Source organism: Hemicordylus capensis, chromosome 10, assembly GCF_027244095.1.
Source record: "Hemicordylus capensis ecotype Gifberg chromosome 10, rHemCap1.1.pri, whole genome shotgun sequence".
NCBI lineage: Eukaryota > Metazoa > Chordata > Lepidosauria > Squamata > Cordylidae > Hemicordylus > Hemicordylus capensis.
This window is the reverse complement of record NC_069666.1, coordinates 20,397,108-20,418,740: the sequence shown is the minus strand read 5'-3', so window position 1 is coordinate 20,418,740 and position 21,633 is coordinate 20,397,108. Positions and strand designations below refer to the sequence as shown.

General features: G+C 46.1%; 1 protein-coding gene across 3 annotated transcripts; it reads right to left on the bottom strand.

The window, feature by feature from the left end:
• Positions 1-163: 163 nt before the first annotated feature.
• Positions 164-19,849, bottom strand: PSMA4 (proteasome 20S subunit alpha 4). 3 transcript variants are annotated; one of them, XM_053272377.1, is made up of 9 exons: positions 19,761-19,849; positions 14,076-14,100; positions 13,457-13,499; positions 11,130-11,292; positions 8,980-9,057; positions 6,524-6,612; positions 2,422-2,552; positions 2,118-2,241; positions 164-524 (listed from the first exon to the last, which is right to left on the bottom strand). In XM_053272377.1, the coding sequence occupies exons 2-9, from the start codon at positions 14,076-14,078 to the stop codon at positions 370-372; spliced, it is 786 nt and encodes a 261-aa protein (XP_053128352.1). In that variant the 5' UTR covers positions 14,079-14,100; positions 19,761-19,849; the 3' UTR covers positions 164-369. The 3 variants fall into 3 exon arrangements, with proteins under 3 accessions (XP_053128352.1, XP_053128350.1, XP_053128351.1); XM_053272375.1 differs by lacking the exon at positions 19,761-19,849 and adding an exon at positions 19,521-19,600; XM_053272376.1 differs by lacking the exon at positions 19,761-19,849 and adding an exon at positions 19,543-19,600 and having other exon boundaries at positions 14,076-14,101.
• Positions 19,850-21,633: the final 1,784 nt, after the last annotated feature.

Genomic DNA, 21,633 nt, shown 5'->3' with positions numbered 1-21,633 from the left:
AATGTATCAGTCTCTCCCTCCCACGCACGCCACTCTACAAAAAGCAAACAATTTGGTTCTGCTGAACACCATTCCAAGGTATCAAACATATCTAACCAAAAGGTTTCCTTCCATATTAGCACACTGGGCGCTACTGATGCAACAATAAGAACTTTGCTTGTACCATTTTTAATATTTTTTTATTATGTAATAAAAAGAAACAGACATGAGAAGAACTGAAACATTGTAATACACCAAGCAGGGCTAAATTGTTTCAGAGGCATAAAGGAACCAATTCAATAAACAATATTCACTCTACCAGCATATATGTAGTGAGAAGCTGTATTCGTTTATTGAAGTGGGCCCTCTCTCACTTTCAAGATGATTGATTTATTTATCTTTTTCCTTCTGCTCTTTTTCTTTCTTTTCGCGTTCTGTTTTGGCTTCTTCTTCTTCGTGTTTCTTTATCAACACTTCCACTTCTTTTTGCTTTAGCACCCTTATTAACGTCTTTCCGTTCTCTCTGGTCAGGGTTGCAATTTCAACTGAAACACAAGGAGTTTAAATATTACATTTAAATTCTCAAGTATTAAATTAGCTCAGTCTCCAGAGCTAATTGAGAATGTGGGACAGCCCAAAAAAGTCAGGGATGCAGTCCCTCCAAAAGTATAACGGACCACCTTGTGACACATACATATGAAGGAGATTGCCTTTATTTATTTAACATAATTCTGTACCGCTCAAAACTTACGCCTCTGGGTGGTTTACAATAAAAACACCATTAAAACAAAATTCAAACATTACAACAATTTAAAACGAGGTTAAAATTATTTCCAATTCAATGGTTCAAAACACACTCCCCACTTTAAATACACATTGAACTAATTATATTTTATAACAGCAGAAAACAGCAACACTAATACCTAAAATAAAGGATGGAAAATCGAATGGTGTCTTAGCAGATACTGAAGTTCCTTAATTTAAATAACAAGACTGCTAAACACGTCAGAGCTACTTGCAATCCACAATGAACACCATTTTTTTTAGAAAGCATCCCCTCTCAGTGGAGAGCTCTTCCCCGCCAAAGAAGTGCATCTGTGATCTAAATTATTTGTGCATAACCTTGACCACATCAAACACGATGGCCACAGCTCTCATGTGGAAGCTTTCTACCCACTGGTGGCTGCTGCTCTTTGTAAGATAAAACGAGGATTTCAGTCTTCTGTGGCATCCAAACGATAGCAATGGTCACCTAATAACATTCTTGCTGCTGATTGTGACCCCATCCCATATCATTAATTTGCAAGCATAATATTGACTCAGCAGTGTTATGCCACCCTTTACAAGATCAGGGAGAAATCTTCCTAGATGATGCATTTTTAAACAGTACAGTTATACAGTATTGAGGATTAGCAAAACTATCAGTCTTCCCTCTAACAGGAATTCCCAGGTGTTGTTGAGCCAGCGTGGTGTATTGGTTAGAGTGCTGGACTAGGACCAGGGAGACCTGAGTTCCAATCCCCATTCAGCCATGAAACTAGCTGGGTGACTCTGGGCCAGTCACTTCTCTCTCAGCCTAACCTACTTCACAGGGTTGTTGTGAAAGAGAAACTCAGTATGTAGTACACTGCTCTGGGCTCCTTGGAGGAAAGAGCGGGATATAAATGTAAAAAATAATAATAATAATAATAGCTCCCATAATACCCAGCTAAAGGCCATTGCAGCTGGGGATGCTGGGAGTTGTAGTGAACAACATCTGGGAATCCCTGTTAAAGGGAGCACTGAAAACTACCTACTGTAACATGTATTTATTTATTTTATTATTTTATTAATTTTACATTTTATATCCTGCTCTTCCTCCAAAGAGCCCAGAGCGGTGTAATACATACTTAGGTTTCTCCTCACAACCACCCTGTGAAGTAGGTTAGGCTGAGAGAGAAGTGACTGGCCCAGAGTCACCCAGCAAGTCTCATGGCTGAATGGGGATTGGAACTCGGGTCTCCCTGGTCCTAGTCCAGCACTCTAACCACTACACCACGCTGGCTCACATCACATCACATCTAGCCCACATCTCCCTAGGAAAGGGCAAAACCAATTGCATCCTAAATCTTTACATCCGCGGGAATGCCGCTGCTCACCTTTCTCTGCTGAGAGTTTACTAACATCCATGGTTTTATTCAGGACTTTGACAGCTAAAGCAAGTGCAGATTTCAAGGTCATTTCTCCCTCTTTGTAGTCTTGCTTTAACATTGACACAGCCGACTGTAAGAGAACGAGAAAGATGACACGGCAGTTTAGCTGGAGGGGAGCAGGACCGTTCACGTCGCAAAGCCTGCTAGCTGACGCTCAGCACAGACATGCTACTGTTGTACACTTGCAAAGCCATGATTTCCAAGAGCACCGAAGAGAACGCTTACTGCGAGAGATGGCCAAGTAACTTACAGCACTATTGTTTCCAATGCAGGTGGCCTTCCATCCTCCATAGTTTCCACTAGGATCACTCTGATACAGCTGGAACCCATAATGCTTATCCCAGCCAATGTACAGCAAAGAAACACCAAAAGGACGTTTTCCTGTTAAACACAAGATTAGGAGTGTTTTAGATTAAGTGGGCACAATTTAGCCACCTCATGGCACAGCAGGGAAATGACTTGACTAGTAAGCCAGAGGTTGCCGGTTCAAATCCCCGCTGGTATGTTTCCCAGACTATGGGAAACACCGATATCAGGCAGCAGCGATTTAGGAAGATGCTGAAAGGCATCATCTCATACTGCTTGGGAGATGGCAATGGGAAACCCCTCCTGGAGTCTACCAAAGACAACCACAGGGTTCTGTGGGCGCCAGGAGTTGACACCGACTTGACGGCACACTTTACTTTAGGCACAATTTGCCTTGAGTCTGGCTTTAAGCAGGAGGGAGTCAAGACTGCAAAATCCTTTTCTATCAGTGGTGGATGGTGACTCCTGCGGGCGAGGGGCGGGGAGCGGCGCGAGGCAGGGCAGGTGATTGGCAGAGCCAGGGACAGTGAGAGGTGGAGCCAATTGTGGACTTCTCTCTCTTGCCATGCCCCCTTATCAATCTCTCTCACCAAGCCCGCCTGCCACACACACCCCCCCAAGCCCCTCCTCACCAAGTCTCTCTCTCTCTCCCTCCAAGCCCCCATCAAACCTGCCCCCCCATCAAGACCCCCCCGAAAGCCTCTTTTCCTCTCTCTCTCTCTCTCTCTCCCCCCAAGTCTTGCCATCCACCGTCCCCTTCTCTCTTGTTCTCTCTCGCCCCCTCCCTGCCCTCAAACAAAAAACAAACTCAGGAAGATCAGACTTACAACAGCCAGAGAACTCCCCGGAGCAGAGAGCTTCCTCCAACCCCTCCTCGCCCTAACTTCCTGTTTTGCCCTTACTGGCTGGAACAGCCTGCTCATCAGGCTGCTCCAACCAGTCTGATTGCTAGGGGGCGCTGGCCTGGCCCGGCCCCCACAAGGCAGTAAAAATGGGTGGAAAAAATACAGATCCTTCTGGCTTCAGGGGCTGTATTTTCTACCCGATTTTTACATCCTTGAGTAGGTGATGCCAAGAGCCACCCACTAGGGATCAGAAGGTGGAGCTGATGGATTAGCAGCTGTTCCAGCCAGGAAGTTACAGGGAGGAGGGGCTGGAGAAAGCTCCCTGCTTAAGAGAGTTCTCTGGCTGCTGGTAAGTCCGATATTCTGCTGGATTCTGTGTGTTTTTGTTGAGGGGGAGCATCCCCCATGGGAAAGATATGGAGAAGAATAAAATGCTAGTGGAAACCTCCCCCCGCCCCCATTTGCTTTTACGGCATTCCTTCATTTTCTCAAGGAGTCGGCGTTCAAGGGTGATTTAATACAACTACTCATACAAAGGACTGAGTTCGCCCTGCTATTCTAAAGCAAGTCTTTTCCAAACACAAATGCCCCCAAAACACATTTCAGAAATCAGCCAAGACAGGCAGCTCTTTTCAAGTATCACAAGGTCTGCGCAAACAGATGAATTAATTCAAGAACAGCTTGAAAATAAGTCCCATGTTTTGCGCTGGGCTTTTCTATACCCGAGGGTCAGCACCAAAGGACAATTTGTTCTTATTGATTGAACTGCTTTATCTTCATTAGATCCGTTGACTTCCAGGCCTGCTGCTTTCAGCACAAAGCTGAGCCCGCTCCGTGTGATACATCCAAGAAGGGCAAGACTTAACCCAGTAACTGGTAGAGAATTACGGCACAGTAGCACCGGCCTAGGTTGCGTCATGCACCCGGTCACAGTTCAAGCACCCTGCTCTCATCTCTTTTTCAGGTCACACGGAAACGTGTCTTCTGTCAGCAGCCAGGTCCCAATAGCTCCCAAGGTCTTAAGAAGAGGACAACCATTATTGTTTTTATAAACATGTGGATAGCAACATGCAGAAAGCGCCGTTTCACCCAGGAATGAATGGGTGGACAGCTGGTCCTGAGCTGGATGCACATGGAACTGGCAGGGGCCGGTTCGAAGGCGGGCCGAGGCAAGCTTCGCTTTAAGGGCAGAGGACGGTGCATTTACCCCTCCCTCTGCTTTTCCCCTGCTGGCGCTCTGTTTGTAAAATCCCCATCGGGGCGGCAGCATATCTCCCTGCCGTCCCGTGCCCTCTTTGGCCGGATGTAGCCGCATGTGCATGCTGGGTGTGTGTGCACGCCCGCAAGTGCAGCATGTGCATGCGCACCTGGCACTTCTGGCCAGAGAGGACACGGGGTGGCAGAGAGGAACGCTGCCACCCCGATGGGGACTTTACAAACGGAGCGCCAGTGGAAGTAAAGGGGAGGGAGGGATAAGTGCACCTTCCCCTGCCTTCGAACCAGCGGACCCGCCGGCCGATCAAACCGCTTCGGAGGCCCTTACCGGTCCCACGCACATCCCTAAGCATGACTAGTCCCTTTTTGACAATCATGGTCTACCCTGGCTTGCATTTGGATGGGAGACTCCTGTCTGCTGTGAGATATTCCCCTTAGGGGATGGGGCCGTAGCTCAGTGGCAGAGCATCGCAGGTCCCAGGTTCACTCCCTGGCAGCATCTCCAGGTAGAGCTGAGAAAGGTTCCCTGCCTGAACCTTTGGAGAGCCGTTGCCAGTCAGTGTAGACTATACTGAGCTAGATGGACCAAGTGTCTGAGTCGGTAGAAGGCAGCTGCCTATATTCCTAGGAAGCTACAGCCACGAGGTGCCGTTCAAATGGCTGGGTTTGCAAAGTTTAGGTACCACAAACACACAGGCAACGTGGAGGAGAATGCTAGCAGGGCCTCCTCCTCCTCAAACAAGTGCTGATAAGTATGTCCGGACCACATAAGGAATCCTAAACTGAGCTGGGAAAACACCCTGCCGACGATTCCGAAGAGATACTTCACTCGTGGATGTGTCTCATGGAGGAATGTATCTGTTTTGAGTGCCAGCGAATGGAGTTACAGATCAAATACCCAGGTCAGCCAGGAAACACTGCTTGGGCAACCTCAAAAACAGAACCAAGAAGGTCTGCTGCCCATTTTTATTTTAAAAGGTTCTCCCAAAGAAGACCCTCTGCCTCCCTAAGGGAATGGGCAAGAGACAGGAAGTGATGAGGACTGGTTTGGTGAGTAAGTACAATACATGGCATGGCAGACCCAAAGAGGTTTTCTGAAAGACAACACATGAGCAAAGGCAGCTGACTTATACCGAGCCAGACGCTTGGCCCATCTAGCTCAGGACTGTCTACACTGACTGGCAGCAGCTCTCCAAGGTTCCAGGCAGGGGTCTTTCCCCAACCCTAGCAGGAGATGCTGCCAGGGATTGAACCTGGGATCTTCGGTATGCAAAGCAGATGCTCCTCCTCTGAGCTGTGGCTCTACCCCTCAAGGGGAATATCTTACTGTGCTCACATGTAGTCACCCATTCAAATGCAAGCCAAGGCAAACCCTGCTTAGCAATGGGAACAATTCATGCTTGTTATCGCAAGACCAGCTCTCCAGCCTAGCAAGAAAGTATTTAGAGATTGCCTGGATAAGAGGTAGGCAACCACACTTTAAACAGTTCCTCACAGGAATTTCCTCCATGGTAGTGGAGCTAACTGAAGTGACTCAGTATCGAGAGAAGCTTTCTATCAACGTGTCACCACTGAAATAGACTTAAAGCAGCCACATCTGCACAGGTTTCTTTCCAAGAAGCACCACGTCAGACCCTAATTTTGCAAATGAGCTCCATGTTTATCGGCAAATTGAGAACCTGCTTGCTCTCACAGAACTACCCTTTATTCAGAAGCAACATTTAGCCATCGATGGAGGAAGTGGAGACCTTGCGTACTCCGCTGTCAAGAGATTTCATACAGCAGGCCATAGAATTGTGCAAACTGTTTAAAGCAGGGCTGCACAACTTCAGTTCTCCTGCATGTACTAGACTACAACTCCCATGATCCTTGACTACTGGCCACTATGGCAGGGGATAATGGGACGTGTAGTCCCAAAACAACTCTGGAGGGCCAAAGGTGGGCAGCTCTGGTTTCAAGTTATCTTTGACAAAAGGAAAGTGTTACCTCCAAACTGTGTGTAAGCTTGCTTGATATCACACAGGGCGGTTACCAACTGCTCACACGGAATGGGTTCCTGGTACTGCAACAGATACCTAGAAGTTAGGACAATTCTGATGAATCGGATGCAATAGCCTAAAACAATATTGCCTCTGTATGCATGAATAAGAATTCCATGAGATTTTACATGTACATTACCTCCTTGAAGTAGGGATATGCAACCCGGCTCAAAGTTGAGCCGGCTCATTTCTACAGTTCGGGGTCAAGCCGAACCACCCCCGGTTCGAACCAACCCCGGACCGAACCCCCACTGGTTGTTCCCCTCTGGGGGGCTTCTCCAAGGCCATGGGGGGTCCCCCAGCAGAGGTTCCCCCTCCCGCTGCTGGCCTCCATTTTGCCAAAAACCACCCGTTCTGGGCATTGTTTGGTCTGTTACAGGCCTTTCCCTCATCACAGCAGCCATTTTGGAAGCCACTGCACATGCGCATTAGGCCCCTGCGTGGCCAGGCCACCCAAGCCACGCAGAGGTCCACTGTGCATGCCTGGCCGCCTCTAAAATAGCCATGGCGAGCGGGGGAAGGCCCGGAACAAGCCGGGTGCTTTTTGACATAAGGAAGGCCAGCTGGGGGTGTGTGACTCCACCCCACCCCCACAGCCTTGGAGAAGCCCCCTGGAGAGGGTAAGTACTTTAAAAAACAATTTTTAAAAAACAAAAAATGTTCGCGAATCCCCACCACCACCAAACCCGGGGGTGGGGGTTCGATGGGGGGCAAAACCAAACTGGCCCAGTCCAGGTCCAGTTCAGCCTCGAACCGAACCAGGCCAGCCGGTTTTGTGCAAACCCTTACCTTCAAGGTATGGCAGGGTAAACATGAAATACCAGATTTTTACCATAATAAGGTCTATATTATAAACAAGCTGATTCGTTTATCCAAGTGGCAAGTGTCCAGTTCATTGAACCCACTGGTCCAGCTGGTGGGGCGGGACCTAAAACTGGGCTATAGACCATCTCCTTTTGTCTTTTATGGAAGATGGAAGTGGGAGTAAGAACAGAGAGATGGCGGAGGGGTTCAAGGAAAGAAATAAACAAGGGGATGGGAAGAGGAGCAAAATACCAAACATCTATAGTTAAGAAAAAGTGGGTCCCATGTAGCTGGTTGGGGTTAAAGGTGGGTCCAGAAATATTGAGTATTGCTGACTGAATTAACACACTGCAAAGTGTCATTTTTTTCTCTGGTTCTTACAAAGAGTATACATGACTCTGCTGTCTCAGCAAAAAATTATGTAACTGTAAGGAGAGATTGTCCTTCGCGGTCTCTTATGCGGAGGCAGGATCTGATACACTGGGACTATCCTTGAGGAATGTTATTCTATTTTTAAAGACTTTTAATGAGGCATGCGATCTCTCTTTGCTGTAACTACTGCTCAGCCACTAAGTCTAATTGACCTCAGAGGGATTTACAGGCCAATCCTAATAAAGTCTACTTCGAAGAAAGATGAATTTTTCATTTTCTTGGTCCAAGGAGAAATTGGCTCCTTTCAAAGGAGTAATTGGCTCCTTTGGAAATGGAAATACTTATCTACTTCTAGGCAGCAAATTTCACAACTGAACGTACATACTTCTAGAAACTGGATGTACATCCTTATAGACTGTAAGCCTCTTGGAGCAGGGACTTCCTTTTAGACTTTGCAGACAAACATGCATCTAGAGCAGGGCTAGCTGCTTTTGGACTACAACTCCCATAATCCACAGCCACAGGGGCCAATAGGGTTTATGGGAGTTGTAGGCCAACATCTACAGGAGGGCCACAGTTAAAATACAAAATGTCCAAAAAATAAAAACATAAATAAACACATGAAAAATGGGCCCTTAGAAAAAGTAAATAAATCAGATAAATGGTCAGAAATCTGGGACAACTTCCTTGAACTGTTCTTAGAATAGAAACCCCTTTGATCTACCCACACCTACTAGTGCAATGGTGAGTATCCCTTCTCCTCTTCCCTCCCACCCCCACTTGTGTTCTCCTTCTCTCTCCCTCTTTCTCTTTCCATCTCTCCTTTCTTTTCTCATCTTCCCGCAACCAGTGTTGAAAGGGGAAGGTAAGGTTGGGCTTGGGGGCGGGGTTGGGGTTGGGGGAAAGGAACTGGGAAAGATGTCGTAAAATACATAATGTCAAAACAGGAGGACCACCGTTGAGTAGCCCTGTCCTGATAGACAGGGCATATATACATAATATGCAGATTATATGTACGTAACATAACAGCAACAGATCTCTACAAAAGGTGTACATTTTTTGTACAATTTTTTGGTACAATTTTTGGCCATTAAAATTTTTATTACAGTGTCACAAAGAAGTCGTTCCAACAATTTTTGTGGCATTTTAGTTTGAGACTGAAGTTGGCTTGTCACCAATTTCAATCATTCGGTGAAAAGCCATTTCCAAAGGTGTCCATGCTCATACCTTTGCGCAATCAGCCTCAGTTCATTGGTTAGCACGTTGGCATCTGACGTTATGCCAGCAACACTGCACGCCATGTCCCTGAAGGAGAGAAGATCTCGGGGTTAGGCCTAAAGTTCTCTCTACCACTTTGCAGAGTACAGGCAGCATTTCGTAATACTTTCATGTACTTCGCTCCAGCCAGCCACTACACGGGGCTCAAGGGACACATGAATCTCTATATAACTGTATACCAGCTGATAAACTGTATAAATGAGTAAACAGGCACCTTTCAAAGTGGTGGTTCTCTTATAGGGTTGTGTGTCAGCCAGTTTGAGTTCAAACCAGACCGGCACACCAAAGGGAGGTGCCAGTCCAAGTCTGAACCGGACTGGCTCCGGTTCTAATAGAACCGGTCTGAACTGGTTCGGAGGGTAGACTTGTAAAGGGGAATCTGTCGAGGGTTCCCTTTTAGCAATAGCAATAGCACTTACATTTATATACCGCTCTATAGCCAGAGCTCTCTAAGCGGTTTACAATGATTTTAGCATATTGCCCCCAACATTCTGGGTACTTTAGAAGTAAAAGGGCATTCCCTATAGTAAGGTGGCGGGGGGGAGTGTACTTCGTATCTTTATTTTTCAGCTGGTGGGGATGGTGGCGGCGGATGGCAGCAGAGATATCAGCAGAAGTGGCAGGAGCTCCTCCACCCCCCGCGCTGGCCTTCCAAAGAGAAGCCTGGTTTGAGCCTTTGTGCACATGGGGAAACCCGAATCGGGCCCCAGCTGGCCTGGGCTGCTCTTCGGGAGGCCAACAGGGGTGGAAGGTGGGGTTGGAGAAGCTCCCATAGCCGATGTCTCTTCTGCCGCCTGAAAAATAAAAAAGGTACAAAGTACCCTTTCTTTCCCCCTCACCCCACCTTCCTATACGGAATACCCCTTCAGTTGTAAAGGGGAATCCTCGCCAGATTCTCCTTTACAAGAATACCACCCCAAACCAGCCAGCGAACCAGTTCGGCCATACTTGGAACCAAACTCAGCAAACCGGTTCTGTGCACACCTCTTATATTGGGGGGGGGGGGGGATAGTAACTACCCCTATCCAACCCCAGCACAGCATGCCTCCAGTGGTTGTTGCTGGTGTCTGCCTCATGTTTATTTTTAGATTGTGAGCCCTTTTGGGACAAGCAAATATCTTATTTATTTTTCTATGTAAATCACCTTGAGAACTTTGGTTGAAAAGCGGTATATAAATATTTGTAGTACAATGCGAGTTGTAGTTCAACAGTTACATAGGAACAGAGGACTCTGCCTTCTACCAAGTCAGACCCTTGGTCCATCTAGCTCTGTATTGTCTACACCAGTGATTCTCAAACTTGGGTCCTCAGGTGTTATTGGACTTCAACTCCCATAATCCCCAACCAAAGGCCACTGAGGCTGGGGATTATGGGAGCTGAAGTCCAATAACACCTGAGGACCAAAGTTTGAGAATCCCTGGTCTACACAGACTGGCAGCGGCTTCTCCAAAGTTGCAGGCAGGAATCTCTCTGAGCCCTATCTGGGAGATGTTGCGAGGGAGGGAACTTGGAACCTTCTGCTCTTCCCAGAGCAGCTCCATCCCCTGAGGGGAATATCTTACAGTGCTCACACTTCTAGTCCCCCATTCAAACGTAACCAGGCCAGACCCTGCTTAGCAAAGAGGACAAGGCATGCTTGCTACCACCAGACCAGCTCTCCACTGAGTGCCAAGGCTGCCTACCCTGTCATCATACACTGGATCATTCCCTACACAGCCAGTTTCTTTGAATCAACATGTAAAAGGCTGCATGAAGAACTGATTAAACTTTTAACTTAAAAACAGAACATACATTCTACATACATTAAAATACATATTTACTAAAAAAAAAAAAATCCTTGCTAGGAATTAAGAGAAACATGTAAAATCAAGTTGGAAGGGGCAGGGAACCAACAAGGCCAACATATCATAACCTAAAGTCAAAAATTCTCATCAGGCTTCAATACTACTACTACTACTACTACTACATAGAAAAATAAATAAATAATAAATGATGATTCCTTGCCCCAATAATTGTTATGACAGCTACTTAAAACTAAGCATTAAATCAGGCTTTGCTACATGCATATAAAAAGCAATTTATAACTGAAGTCAACTTACTCATTGAGCTTGTATATTTTTTCTGAAAAAAAGACTTCATCCAGAAGTTTGTGAATGTTGCGTCGTTCCGCTGCCAGCAATACTCCATCGTTTGCTAAAATTCCTAGACAGGTGCCTGCATGTCCAATGGCTTCCATAGCATATTCAACCTGATACAGGCGACCTAGGGAAAGCATTAGCAAAGCCAGTAATTGACCAAACTGTACAAACATAGAACATAAGAACAGCCCTGCTGGATCAGGCCCAAGGCCCATCTAGTCCAGCGTCCTGCTTCACACAGTAGCCCACCAGATGCTTCTGGGAAGCCCACAGGCAAGAGCTGGGGGCATGCCCTCTCTCCTACTGTTGCTCCCCTGCAACTGGGTTTTCACTATTTGGAAGAAACGCAAGTTACAAATAAAAAGGCCATTACTTTTATAGGGCATTATTTTGCATTAAAATTATTTCTAAGGTCTACTGCAAGGTATCAAGATTCAAATGAATTATCAGATGCTCAGCTGTTATAAAACTAAGATATTGTAAGCAATCTTTTATGCCTTGAGGGACAGCGAAAAAAGCCTTCCAGATCTGCCCTCCCCTCTGACCAGGGGGATTTAGCTCTGCGGGTCCATGTGGCAGTGTTCCCTCTAACAGGGATTCCCATATGTTGTTGACTACAACTCCCATAATCCCCAAGACAAAGCCATTGCAACTGGGAATTCTGGGAGTTGTAGTCAACAACATCTGGGAATCCCAGTTAAAGAGAGCACTGCCATGTAGTTGTGAATATTTATTTCTGAGATAGTTGCAAGAGAAATAATAACAACAGTGACAGATAATGCAGCATAGTGAATGACTCATGGGCAGAAATGTCTTCTAGACCAAATTTCACCACAATCAACAAACTTATTGGTTTTAACTATTTTTATCCCACTTACTAATCAAAGTTTTTGAAGTGGCCTACAATATATTTAAAATACAATTATCCCTCGCCAATCACGAGGGTTCCATTCTGGCAAAACCTTGCAGTTGGCAAATTCGCAATTGGTGAGCAATTGAAATAAATGGGGAAAAGGGGGTTAAGGGAACTGTGGTCACAAAAAGACCAAAAAATCAAAGAAAAAAAATACCAAAAATTGCCAAAAATCACCCAGAATCCCTTAAAATCACCAAGAATAAGCAAGAGGAGTGAGCAAGTTGAACCTTTGTAAAAATCTGGCCACCGCCCAAATCACCCAAAGGCACTTTTGAACACCCCTGCCCCCAACACTAAAAACCACTTTAAATTGCAAGGAGTTGGCTGGGTCGGCAAGAGGAATGAGTGGATTGAACCTCTGAATCCCCCCAAATTGCGGAAACACCACCACCCCCATCACTGAAAAATCTTGCCAAACCATGGATACTCGGGTCGGCGAGACCAGTCACAATTTCCCAGTCGTGGATATTCAAAACTGCGATTGGGAAAACCGCCGTTGGTGAGGAACGACTGTACACGAAGACGCAAATAATCAGGATGGTAGAGTCCAATGATGAAGAATATTTATATACTGCTCTTCAACCAAAGTATACATAAATAAGATGGTTGATTGTTCCCAAAGGGCTCACAATCTAAAAATAACTGTCAGGCAGATACCAGCAACAGCCCCTGGAGGGATGCTGTGCTGGGGCTAGATAGGGCCAGTTGCTCTCCCCTTGCTAAATATAAGAGAATCGCCACTATTTAAAGGTGCCTCTTTACTCAGTTAGCAGGGAGCGTTAGTCAGAGCCCCCTCTGGGCAGGGCGTCCACCTCCCAGATTGCCAATGTTGTCTCCTATATTAAAGCAGTCAGATGTTAAGAGTCCCTCACAGGCTAGGACAGGGCTGCACAACTTCTGGTCCTCCAGCTGGCTTTGGACTACAAATTGCATAATCCCCAGACACAGTGGCCAATTATGGGGCCTGGAGACCAAAAGGGCCACCAACGTTGTGCAGCTCTGGACTCGGGCCACCTCACCCAGGCTGCTGCTGCTCTTTCTTGCAGCTTCCAGCTTTCACAGCAGAGGCAAGAGGTGATGGTTTACATGCCTCTCTTCCTTAGCACTCATTGTTCTAGCCTACTAGGCAGCCTTAGAGAAGCCACTATTCTGACTGTCATTCACATCTTTAACAAGAGAATGCAAAACTGATCTCATTATACAAGACTGTTGTAAGGATGACAGAGATCATGCATGTGATACTCGGAATATTATTCATTAAGTACCATACATGTTGTTCCAACAAGAGTTAACACATGAATTATTTCAAATGAGCTAACAATGATTAAACACTTGGGATTTTCAATGGTTTCCTTTCCTCTTTTGCGATTACCTTCTGGGGAGAAGATTGTCGTTCTGGAATCATATCTTCGAGACTGCAAAGGGGGGAAGAAACGTTTTAAGTCTTCAGCTGGCAGTATTACATCCATAGGACTTTTGAACAAGCATGTCAATTAGTACCCTTGGACACTATTTGGATGGGAAGCTAAACCCACCCCTGCAAGGTCTGACCCTCTCAGCTGGACCTCAAATACAGCCCTTCTCACTTGTCCCAGGAAATTCAACGGGAACAGTGTTTCCTCTAACAGGGATTCCCAGATGTTGTGGACTACAACTCCCAGCATCCCCAGCTGCAACAGCCTTTGCTTGGGGATTTTGTGAGTTGTAATCAACAACCTCTGGGAATACCTGTTAGAGGGAACACTGAATGGGAACCATAGGAAAATCAAGTCAGCCTGTCTCCCTGGGTTCCATTTCTGTGTGTGATCTGAATGCAGGGGAGAAGCATATTTGTTCGGCATTATTTCTGTACATTTACTGGCATATCCTCTTTCCCCACTCCATTAGCATCCTTTTCCAGACAGCTTGACACTCAGTTCAAAAACACTCCTACATCCAACTGTAAGACACACACCGCTTACATAGCTTAATGCTTATAAAATAGTACTCACCATGTTGCTTCTCAGTTGCACTATGCTGGAAAAACAAACACAAAAACAAGCGTTAGATGGACGTCACCCCACACCGGACAGTGCTCCTGTGTCATTAGCAGCAACCTCTCACACTGAAATGCAGCAGCTGAAACTGTCTCCACCATTACCCCACATTAGGGAAAGCTTCCCCTGCCAATATTTTTTTTAGCAGGGAAGACAATTGCTACTAGCAACATGCTAGTACATGCTAGAACGGAGAGCCAGCATGGTGTAGTGGTTAGGGTGCTGGACTAGGCCAGGGAGACCCGAGTTCAAATCCCCATTCAGCCATGAGACTTGCTGGGTGACTCTGGGCCAGTCACTTCTCTCTTATCCTAACCTACTTCACAGGGTGGTTGTGAGGAGAAACCTAAGTATGTAGAGGAGAGCTGGTCTTGTGGTAGCAAGCATGACTTGTCCCCTTAGCTAAGCAGGGTCTGCCCTGGTTGCATATGAATGGGAGACTTGATGAGTGAGCACTGTAAGATATTCCCCTCAGGGGATGAGGCTGCTCTGGGAAGAGCAGAAGGTTTCAAGTTCCCTCCCTGGCAGCATCTCCAAGATTGGGCTGAGAGAGATTCCTGCCTGCAACCTTGGAAAAGCCGCTGCCAGTCTGTGAAGACAATACTGAGCTAGATAGACCAATGGTCTGACTCGATATACGGCAATTTATGTTCCTATGTAGTACTGAGCTCCCCTGGGCTCCCTGGAGGAAGAGAAGGATATAAAAAGTAAAAAATAAATTTAAAAAACCCACACATGGGAACAGGGACAATCAAAAAGTTGGAAATCTTAGCCACACATGCCAATAATGTCTCCTATTTATCAAAAGCTACATTTAATAAACAGTTTAAGCAAAATAAAGCATTCCTGTCCAGTAACATAATCAATAAGACAAATTCATGGAGCTACCAACGGCTACTAGCTTTGATCGCTGTATATTTCCATCAAGATCAGAGGTGGCATACCCCTGAACTTCAGGTACTAGGGAATGCCATTGGGAGGAGGCATTTGCCTGCTTTTCCCTGCTTGCAGGCTTCATAGGAACATAGGTAGCTGCCATATAGTGAGTCGGACCATTGGTCTATCTAGCTCAGTATTGTCTACACAGACTGGCAGCGGCTTCTCCGAGGTTGCAGGCAGGAATCTCTCTCAGTACTATCTTGGAGTTGCTGTCAGGGAGGAAACTTGGAACCTAGATGCACTTCCCAGAGTGGCTTCATCCCCTGAGTGGAATATCTTGCAGTGCTGCTCACACTTCTAGTCTCCCTTTCATATGCAACCAGGGTGGACCCTGCTTAGCTAAGGGGACAAGTCATGCTTGCTACCACAAGACTACTTCTCCTTCCTAGATACACCTGGTTGGACACTAAGTGAAGCAGGGTGCACCTTTAGCCTGATCCTGCAGGGCTTTTCTTATTTTCTTAACTTGAAATCCAAATGTGATACTGAAACTGACAAGAACATCTCATGGATAGCTGCAAGTTTTAGCTAGAAAGAAGTTGAGCAAAAGGCTCAGCCTGCCTTCAAGCCACTCACAACCAGGAAATACTGGCTTCTAAACCCATCTGTGAAAGCTGGCTGCGGCTAAGAGGAAAACAACTCACACATAATCAAAATTACTCTGCTCTGATTTACTGCTTCACATGTGCCAAAATGAAGCACTGGGACACTAAATAGGCTCAAGGACAGAGTTCTGGTTCACACCAAGCCATGACTGTGATAGAAAGCAAATAAATAAAATACTTTAAGATGCAGTGTCTGTTGCCATATCAGCCTGCCTGTGCCCTCAACGCAGTGAGCCCAACATCTGAGGTGGCAAGTAGCCACTGGGGATAAAGGCTTCTTGGTTGTGGCCCCACTGTGGAATTCTCTCCCCAGGGGGATGGTGCCCACTCTGTTGTCCTTCTGGCAAAGGTGCAGGCCTTTTTAATTTCCCCAGGTTTTTGAAAATGGCTCTTGATGTCCCCCCTTTTAAGCACAAAAGATCTCACAAGCAGTGTTCTTCCTAGATTTTTTCCATCTGTGTGCGGAATGAGTTTTGTTCTGGGTGGCAGTATCAAGGCAGTGTACGCACACATGCATTCAGAGTGGGGCCTTCCTGATTCAACCTGAGCGGGATCGAAGATCAGCAGAGTGGACATCAAAAAAGATCACCTCATCATCTCCCAGTTGGACTACTGCAATGTGCTCTACCTGCGGTTGCTTTTGAAGACGACTCGGATGCTTCAGCTGGCCCAAAATGCCATGGCCCAGCTGCTTATGGGCAGCAGAAAATATGACCATGTTTCACCTTTGTTGCGGTCACTACATTGGCTGCCAGTTCGCTTCCAAGTCCAATTCAAAGTGCTGGTTCTCACCTTTAAAACCCCTTCATGGTTTGGCACCTGTGTACCTTCAGGATTGCCTCTCCCATCCAACTTTGACCTGCCCTGTGAGGCCATCTAAGGTGGGCCTTCTGAGAGTTACGGGCCCAGGGGAGGTAAATGGGGCCCAGGTTCATGGGAGGGCCTTCTCTGTTGTAGCTCCCTCCTTATGGAGCTCTCTGCCTCCTCAGATTCGTAATGCTCCCTCCCTTCTGTCCGTTAAGAAGCTTTTGAAAACTTATGTATTTTGCCAGGCTTTTAGTTGTGTGTGTGTGTGTGTGTGTGTTTGGGTGGGTTTTTTCTTCATCTTTCCCTCCCTTCTTTTTCTTGCCTTCGCCATTGTTTTAATTTATGTAAACTGCCTTGAATAAGGAAGTCAGACGGTCAATAAATCTGCCAAACAAACAAACATGTGAGCGCATGCCTTAGAGGGAACACTGCTCACAAAGCATCTGTAACTGCTATTTTCATTCTTGTTTTGATCGTATTGCTATTGCGCCTTTTTGTAAGCCCAGGAAACATTGCTGAAGGGTCGTTCAGAAATCCATCATGATGACCTGACATGAAGAAACCCTTCAGGTTTAACTATTCTGAAGCATTGCTAGCACCAAGATACCTGTATTTAAGAACAGGGACACTAAACCTTGCTGTTTTAGCTGAACATTTCTTATTTCAGAACATTACAGCACCATAGAGGATTCTTCTTTTGCCAGAAAAAGACAACTCCACAGCTGTGGAGATAGTTCAACCATGTTGTTCATTCTGCCTTGTACTGTACAGACAAACTGAGAGCTCCCCGCCTCCAGACACACACAAGAAGAGACTCAACACTTTTGCTTTCACTTTAGGAACAAATTGCAGTTTCACGTTGCCTACAAACTTAGGGAGTTGTAACCACTACTAGAATAGGTCAGGTTATCCAGCCAGTATCAAAACCACAATGTTACTCATTAAATTATTTTAACACTTAACTTCTGGCTACCACATAGTGGTGTCCGATAGCGCACCCCATGTCTTTTGTTTGGGAAGTAACTATTACTCAAATACTTTAGTTTTCACTTCAGGAGTTGTAGCTTTCTCTTCTCTTCCCCCCTCCCCTCCAGGTTTGGTAAATCTTTGAAAAACAGAGTTGGATTTTATATCCCAGGAATTAAACTTGGATGACAAGGAGAGTCAGCGTGGTGTAGTGGTTAGAGTGCTGGACTAGGACCCGGGAGACCCCAGTTCAAATCCCCATTCAGCCATGAGACTTGCTGGGTGACTCTGGGCCAGTCGCTTCTCTCTCAGCCTAACCTACTTCACAGGGTTGTTGTGAAAGAGAAACTCAAGTGTAGTACACCGCTCTGGGCTCCTTGGAGGAAGAGCGAGATATAAATGTAATAATAATAATAATAATAATAATAATTCTGTCATTGGATAGATCCTTGTAATCGTGTTAGCAGTGATGCAATTTGACAAGAATCCTCTTCCTATAGGGATTAGATTGCTATGCTGTATATTTGCACACAATTATGTGTACCATGCACTTACTTTGGATTAATTTATAAAATATGCATGCAGCATTTGGTACATAACTTTTTAAAACAATGGGTGCATGCATGCATACATACGAGAGATTGCTGTAAAGGATTTGTACACCACCTAGAGATTTACATATCAGGCGGTATAAACATATGATAGATAGATAAACAGATAGATGGTTTGTTCTCATAGAAGTGAAATGGACTACTATTATGAATATTTATTTACCTCTTTTCAATAAAAGTCACATAGAAAAATAAAATAAATAAGATGCTACAGTCTTCCTCTGCTATAGCAATTGTGAAAGCAAGACTAGAGACACATTCTCATTCTTTAAAGACAACAACTACTACAAATATTTATATACTGTTCTCAAAGCAGTTTACACAGAAAAAATAAATAATACATAAATAAGATGGTCCCGTCCCCAAAGGGCTCAAAACCTAAAAAAAAACACAAGACAGATACCAACAACAGCCACTGGAGGGATTCTGTGCTGGGGTTGGATAGGGCCAGTTGCTCTCCCCTTGCTAAATATAAGAGAATCACCACTTTAAAAGGTGTCTCTCTGCTCAGTTAGCAGGGGTCAAACCAATTTAGTGCAGCAATTGGTTAGTCTTCAAAGACTAACCAATGTACTGTAGCATACACCTTCATGGACCACACTCACCACACTGATACAGAGAGAGAAACTTGTAAACAGTGAATTCAAGTTTAGGGGGCACACTCACACAAAGGTAACTGAATTAGCAAGCACTTTGAGGTAGCGATCCAGGTGGACCTAGACTATGGAGGGGATCACCCCAGCTGAACGGAAAGAGCAGGGGGCAAAGTTACATCTACCCGAAGGAAGAAGGCCATAATCCTCCTTTTTCACCTGGTAATGAGGATGGAAGAGAGAATCACTTCTTTTCCCTCCGCCAGCTTTGACAAGTGCATGACACTTTCTCCCCTGCTAACTGAGCAAAGAGGCACCTTTTTAAAGTGGTGATTCCCTTTCTTGAGTAGGGGGAGAGCAACTGGCCCTATCCATCCCCAGTGGCTGTTCCTACTGTCTATCTTATATTTCTCTCTCTCCCCCTTTTTTTAAGACTGCAAGCCCTTTGGGGACAGGGAGCCATTTTATTTATATCTATGTAAACCTCTTTGGGAACTTTGGTTTGGGGCGGTATAGAAATCCATTACATAAACAAACAAACAAACTTTGGTTGGAAAGCGGTATATAAATATCTGTCATATCTGTATTGCATAGCAGAAAAGAGCTTTTTTCTTTTTTAAATCATCGCTTTAAACAAAGCCTATGAATGAATCAGCAACAGTGTTGCCTCTAAGAGGGAATCCCAGAGATGGTTGACTACAACTCCCATAATTTCCAGCCAAAGGCCATCGCAGCTGGGGATGCTGGGAGTTGTAGTCAACCACCTCTGGAATTCTCTGTTAGAGGGAATGCTAATCAGCAGTCGATCTTTATTACGGTCTTGGGCCGGCATAAGGTAGATCGCCATGGCGAGGAAAACTAGGCCAGTTGAATGCCTGCCTGGCAGCGCCTGCAGCAGCAACTCCGCCGGCCCTGGCCTTCCTGCAGCGGCGCTGCCAAGTCATCCCTACTCCCGGCAAAGGAGAAACCCCAGCAGCTCCAAGCACCACGAGGGCGAGAGAGACACCCAGGCCGGACCGTGGCGGCCCAGAGCCCCCGCCCAAGCCCGGAAGGGTCGCAGCCGGCACCACCAAGCGGCGACCCCGCAACCCCCGCTCCAAGCCCCGGACTCACACTCACCCTCCGCCGGGTTCCAAATCCAAAATGGCTGCTGCGCGTGCGCACTGCCCATCCGGCTGCGAGCGGCGGGCATAGACCTAACGCATTCCTAGAGCGCCCCTGCCTCGTCCTTCGTCCCGGACTTCCTGGTTGCTATGGACGCCCCGGGGCGTTTATAGAGGGGCGGAAGCGCCCACTGCCCAGAGGGGACACTGCAGGACTCACTTGCGGGCTTCGGAGACTTGCCTTCTCCTACTGCTCCTCTACGCAAAAAACGTAGACGCAAAGATAGGAGATTGTGCTTTTCATGCCCAAGTTGTCCTGGGTGTGTGTGGGTGGGGTGATTCATTCATGTTAGCTAAACATTTGTAAATGTAATATGCATTTAATAATAAAGTTATTTTATGAAAATATGTTTTTGATAAAGAGCAAAATTGCATTGCAAATACAGCGTTATGAAATCCATATTGCAGTGTGTGAGTGAGTGAGTGTGTGTGTGTGTAGGCAGAGGTGACACTGCAAGCAGAGGTGCACTTAAGTAATTTTAGAGCCTGGATCTAAAGGCCTTTGGAGCCACACACACACACACACACACACACACACGCTGGCGGCCCCCCTCCTGCTGCAAGTTAAGCATCATCCCTACACACACACACCTTGACAAACACAGTATTTAACATGTGGAATATATTTATGCAAACATGCATTAGCAGAAACATTTCAACATGCAACTTAACATATTCCCATCCTACATTTTTATTTCCCCACTCCCCCCCTCCACCGCCCTTTAGTAGTCTCTAAAGCAGGGATTCTCAAGATGTTATTGGGTCCCCAGATGTTATTGGACTTCAACTCCCATAATCCCCAGCCCCAGTGGCCTTTGGTTGGGGATTATGGGAGTTGAAGTCCAATAACATCTAGGGACCCAACGTTGAGAATCCCTGAAGCACTCAGCACTGGTAATAATCACACTCCGCAGCCCAGCACAGGGCAGGCCAACAGTGACCACACCATCAGGACAGTCGATTGGAGGCCCTGGACTTCAGTCCTGAAGTCCAGGGTTAAGAACGCCACTGACTGCAAGAATGGCTTGCAACATTGCAGAAGCAGCCCACAGCGAGGATCTCCATATTTCATTTATTTATTTACTTTCCCATTTATATCCCACTCTTCCTCCCAGGAGCCCAGAGCAGTGTACATGGGTATGTTTTTCCTCACAACAACCCTGTGAGGTAGGTTAGGCTGAGAGATAAGTGGCTGGCCCAGAGTCACCCAGTGAGTTTCAGGGCCGAATGGGGATTTGAACTCGGGTCTCCCCAGTCCTAGTCCAACATTCTAACAACTTAGGGGCTGAGGGGCAGGGGGCTTCTGACAGTCCTGCACTGTCGTCCAGTGTTGTTTCTTCCTTGTTGCAGGGTGTGTGTGTGAAACACAACCAATCTGTGTCATGACCTCCCCAAATCAAATAAGGACTGAGAGTGACTGACAGGTAGAGGATATACAAGATCTTCTACAGGGATCTTCCTACATGTTCCCGCCCCCTTCAACAGTTCAGTTGGAGGCAGCCTGTGCGAGGGACTTCTCTGTGGTGGCCCCTTGCTCTGTATAACTCTTTGTCATGCAAAAGTTTATATGGCGCCGCACCATCCCTGCAAGTTTTTCGGTCCCAATTGGAGACCTCATTTGTTTGGGTTCTCTATCTCTGTAACTCTGCTCCTTGGCTTGCTTTCTTGGTTCCAGTGTTGATCAGTAGCTCTTTGTTTTTAATTATTGGTTTTAATTTGTAGGCTGCCTTGGCTCCTTTGGGGAGAAAGGTGGGATATAATAATAATTTAGAACAACTCTCTGATAAAGGACTGTAAAGTTAAGTCCTTTAGTTAAGAACTGTAACTTA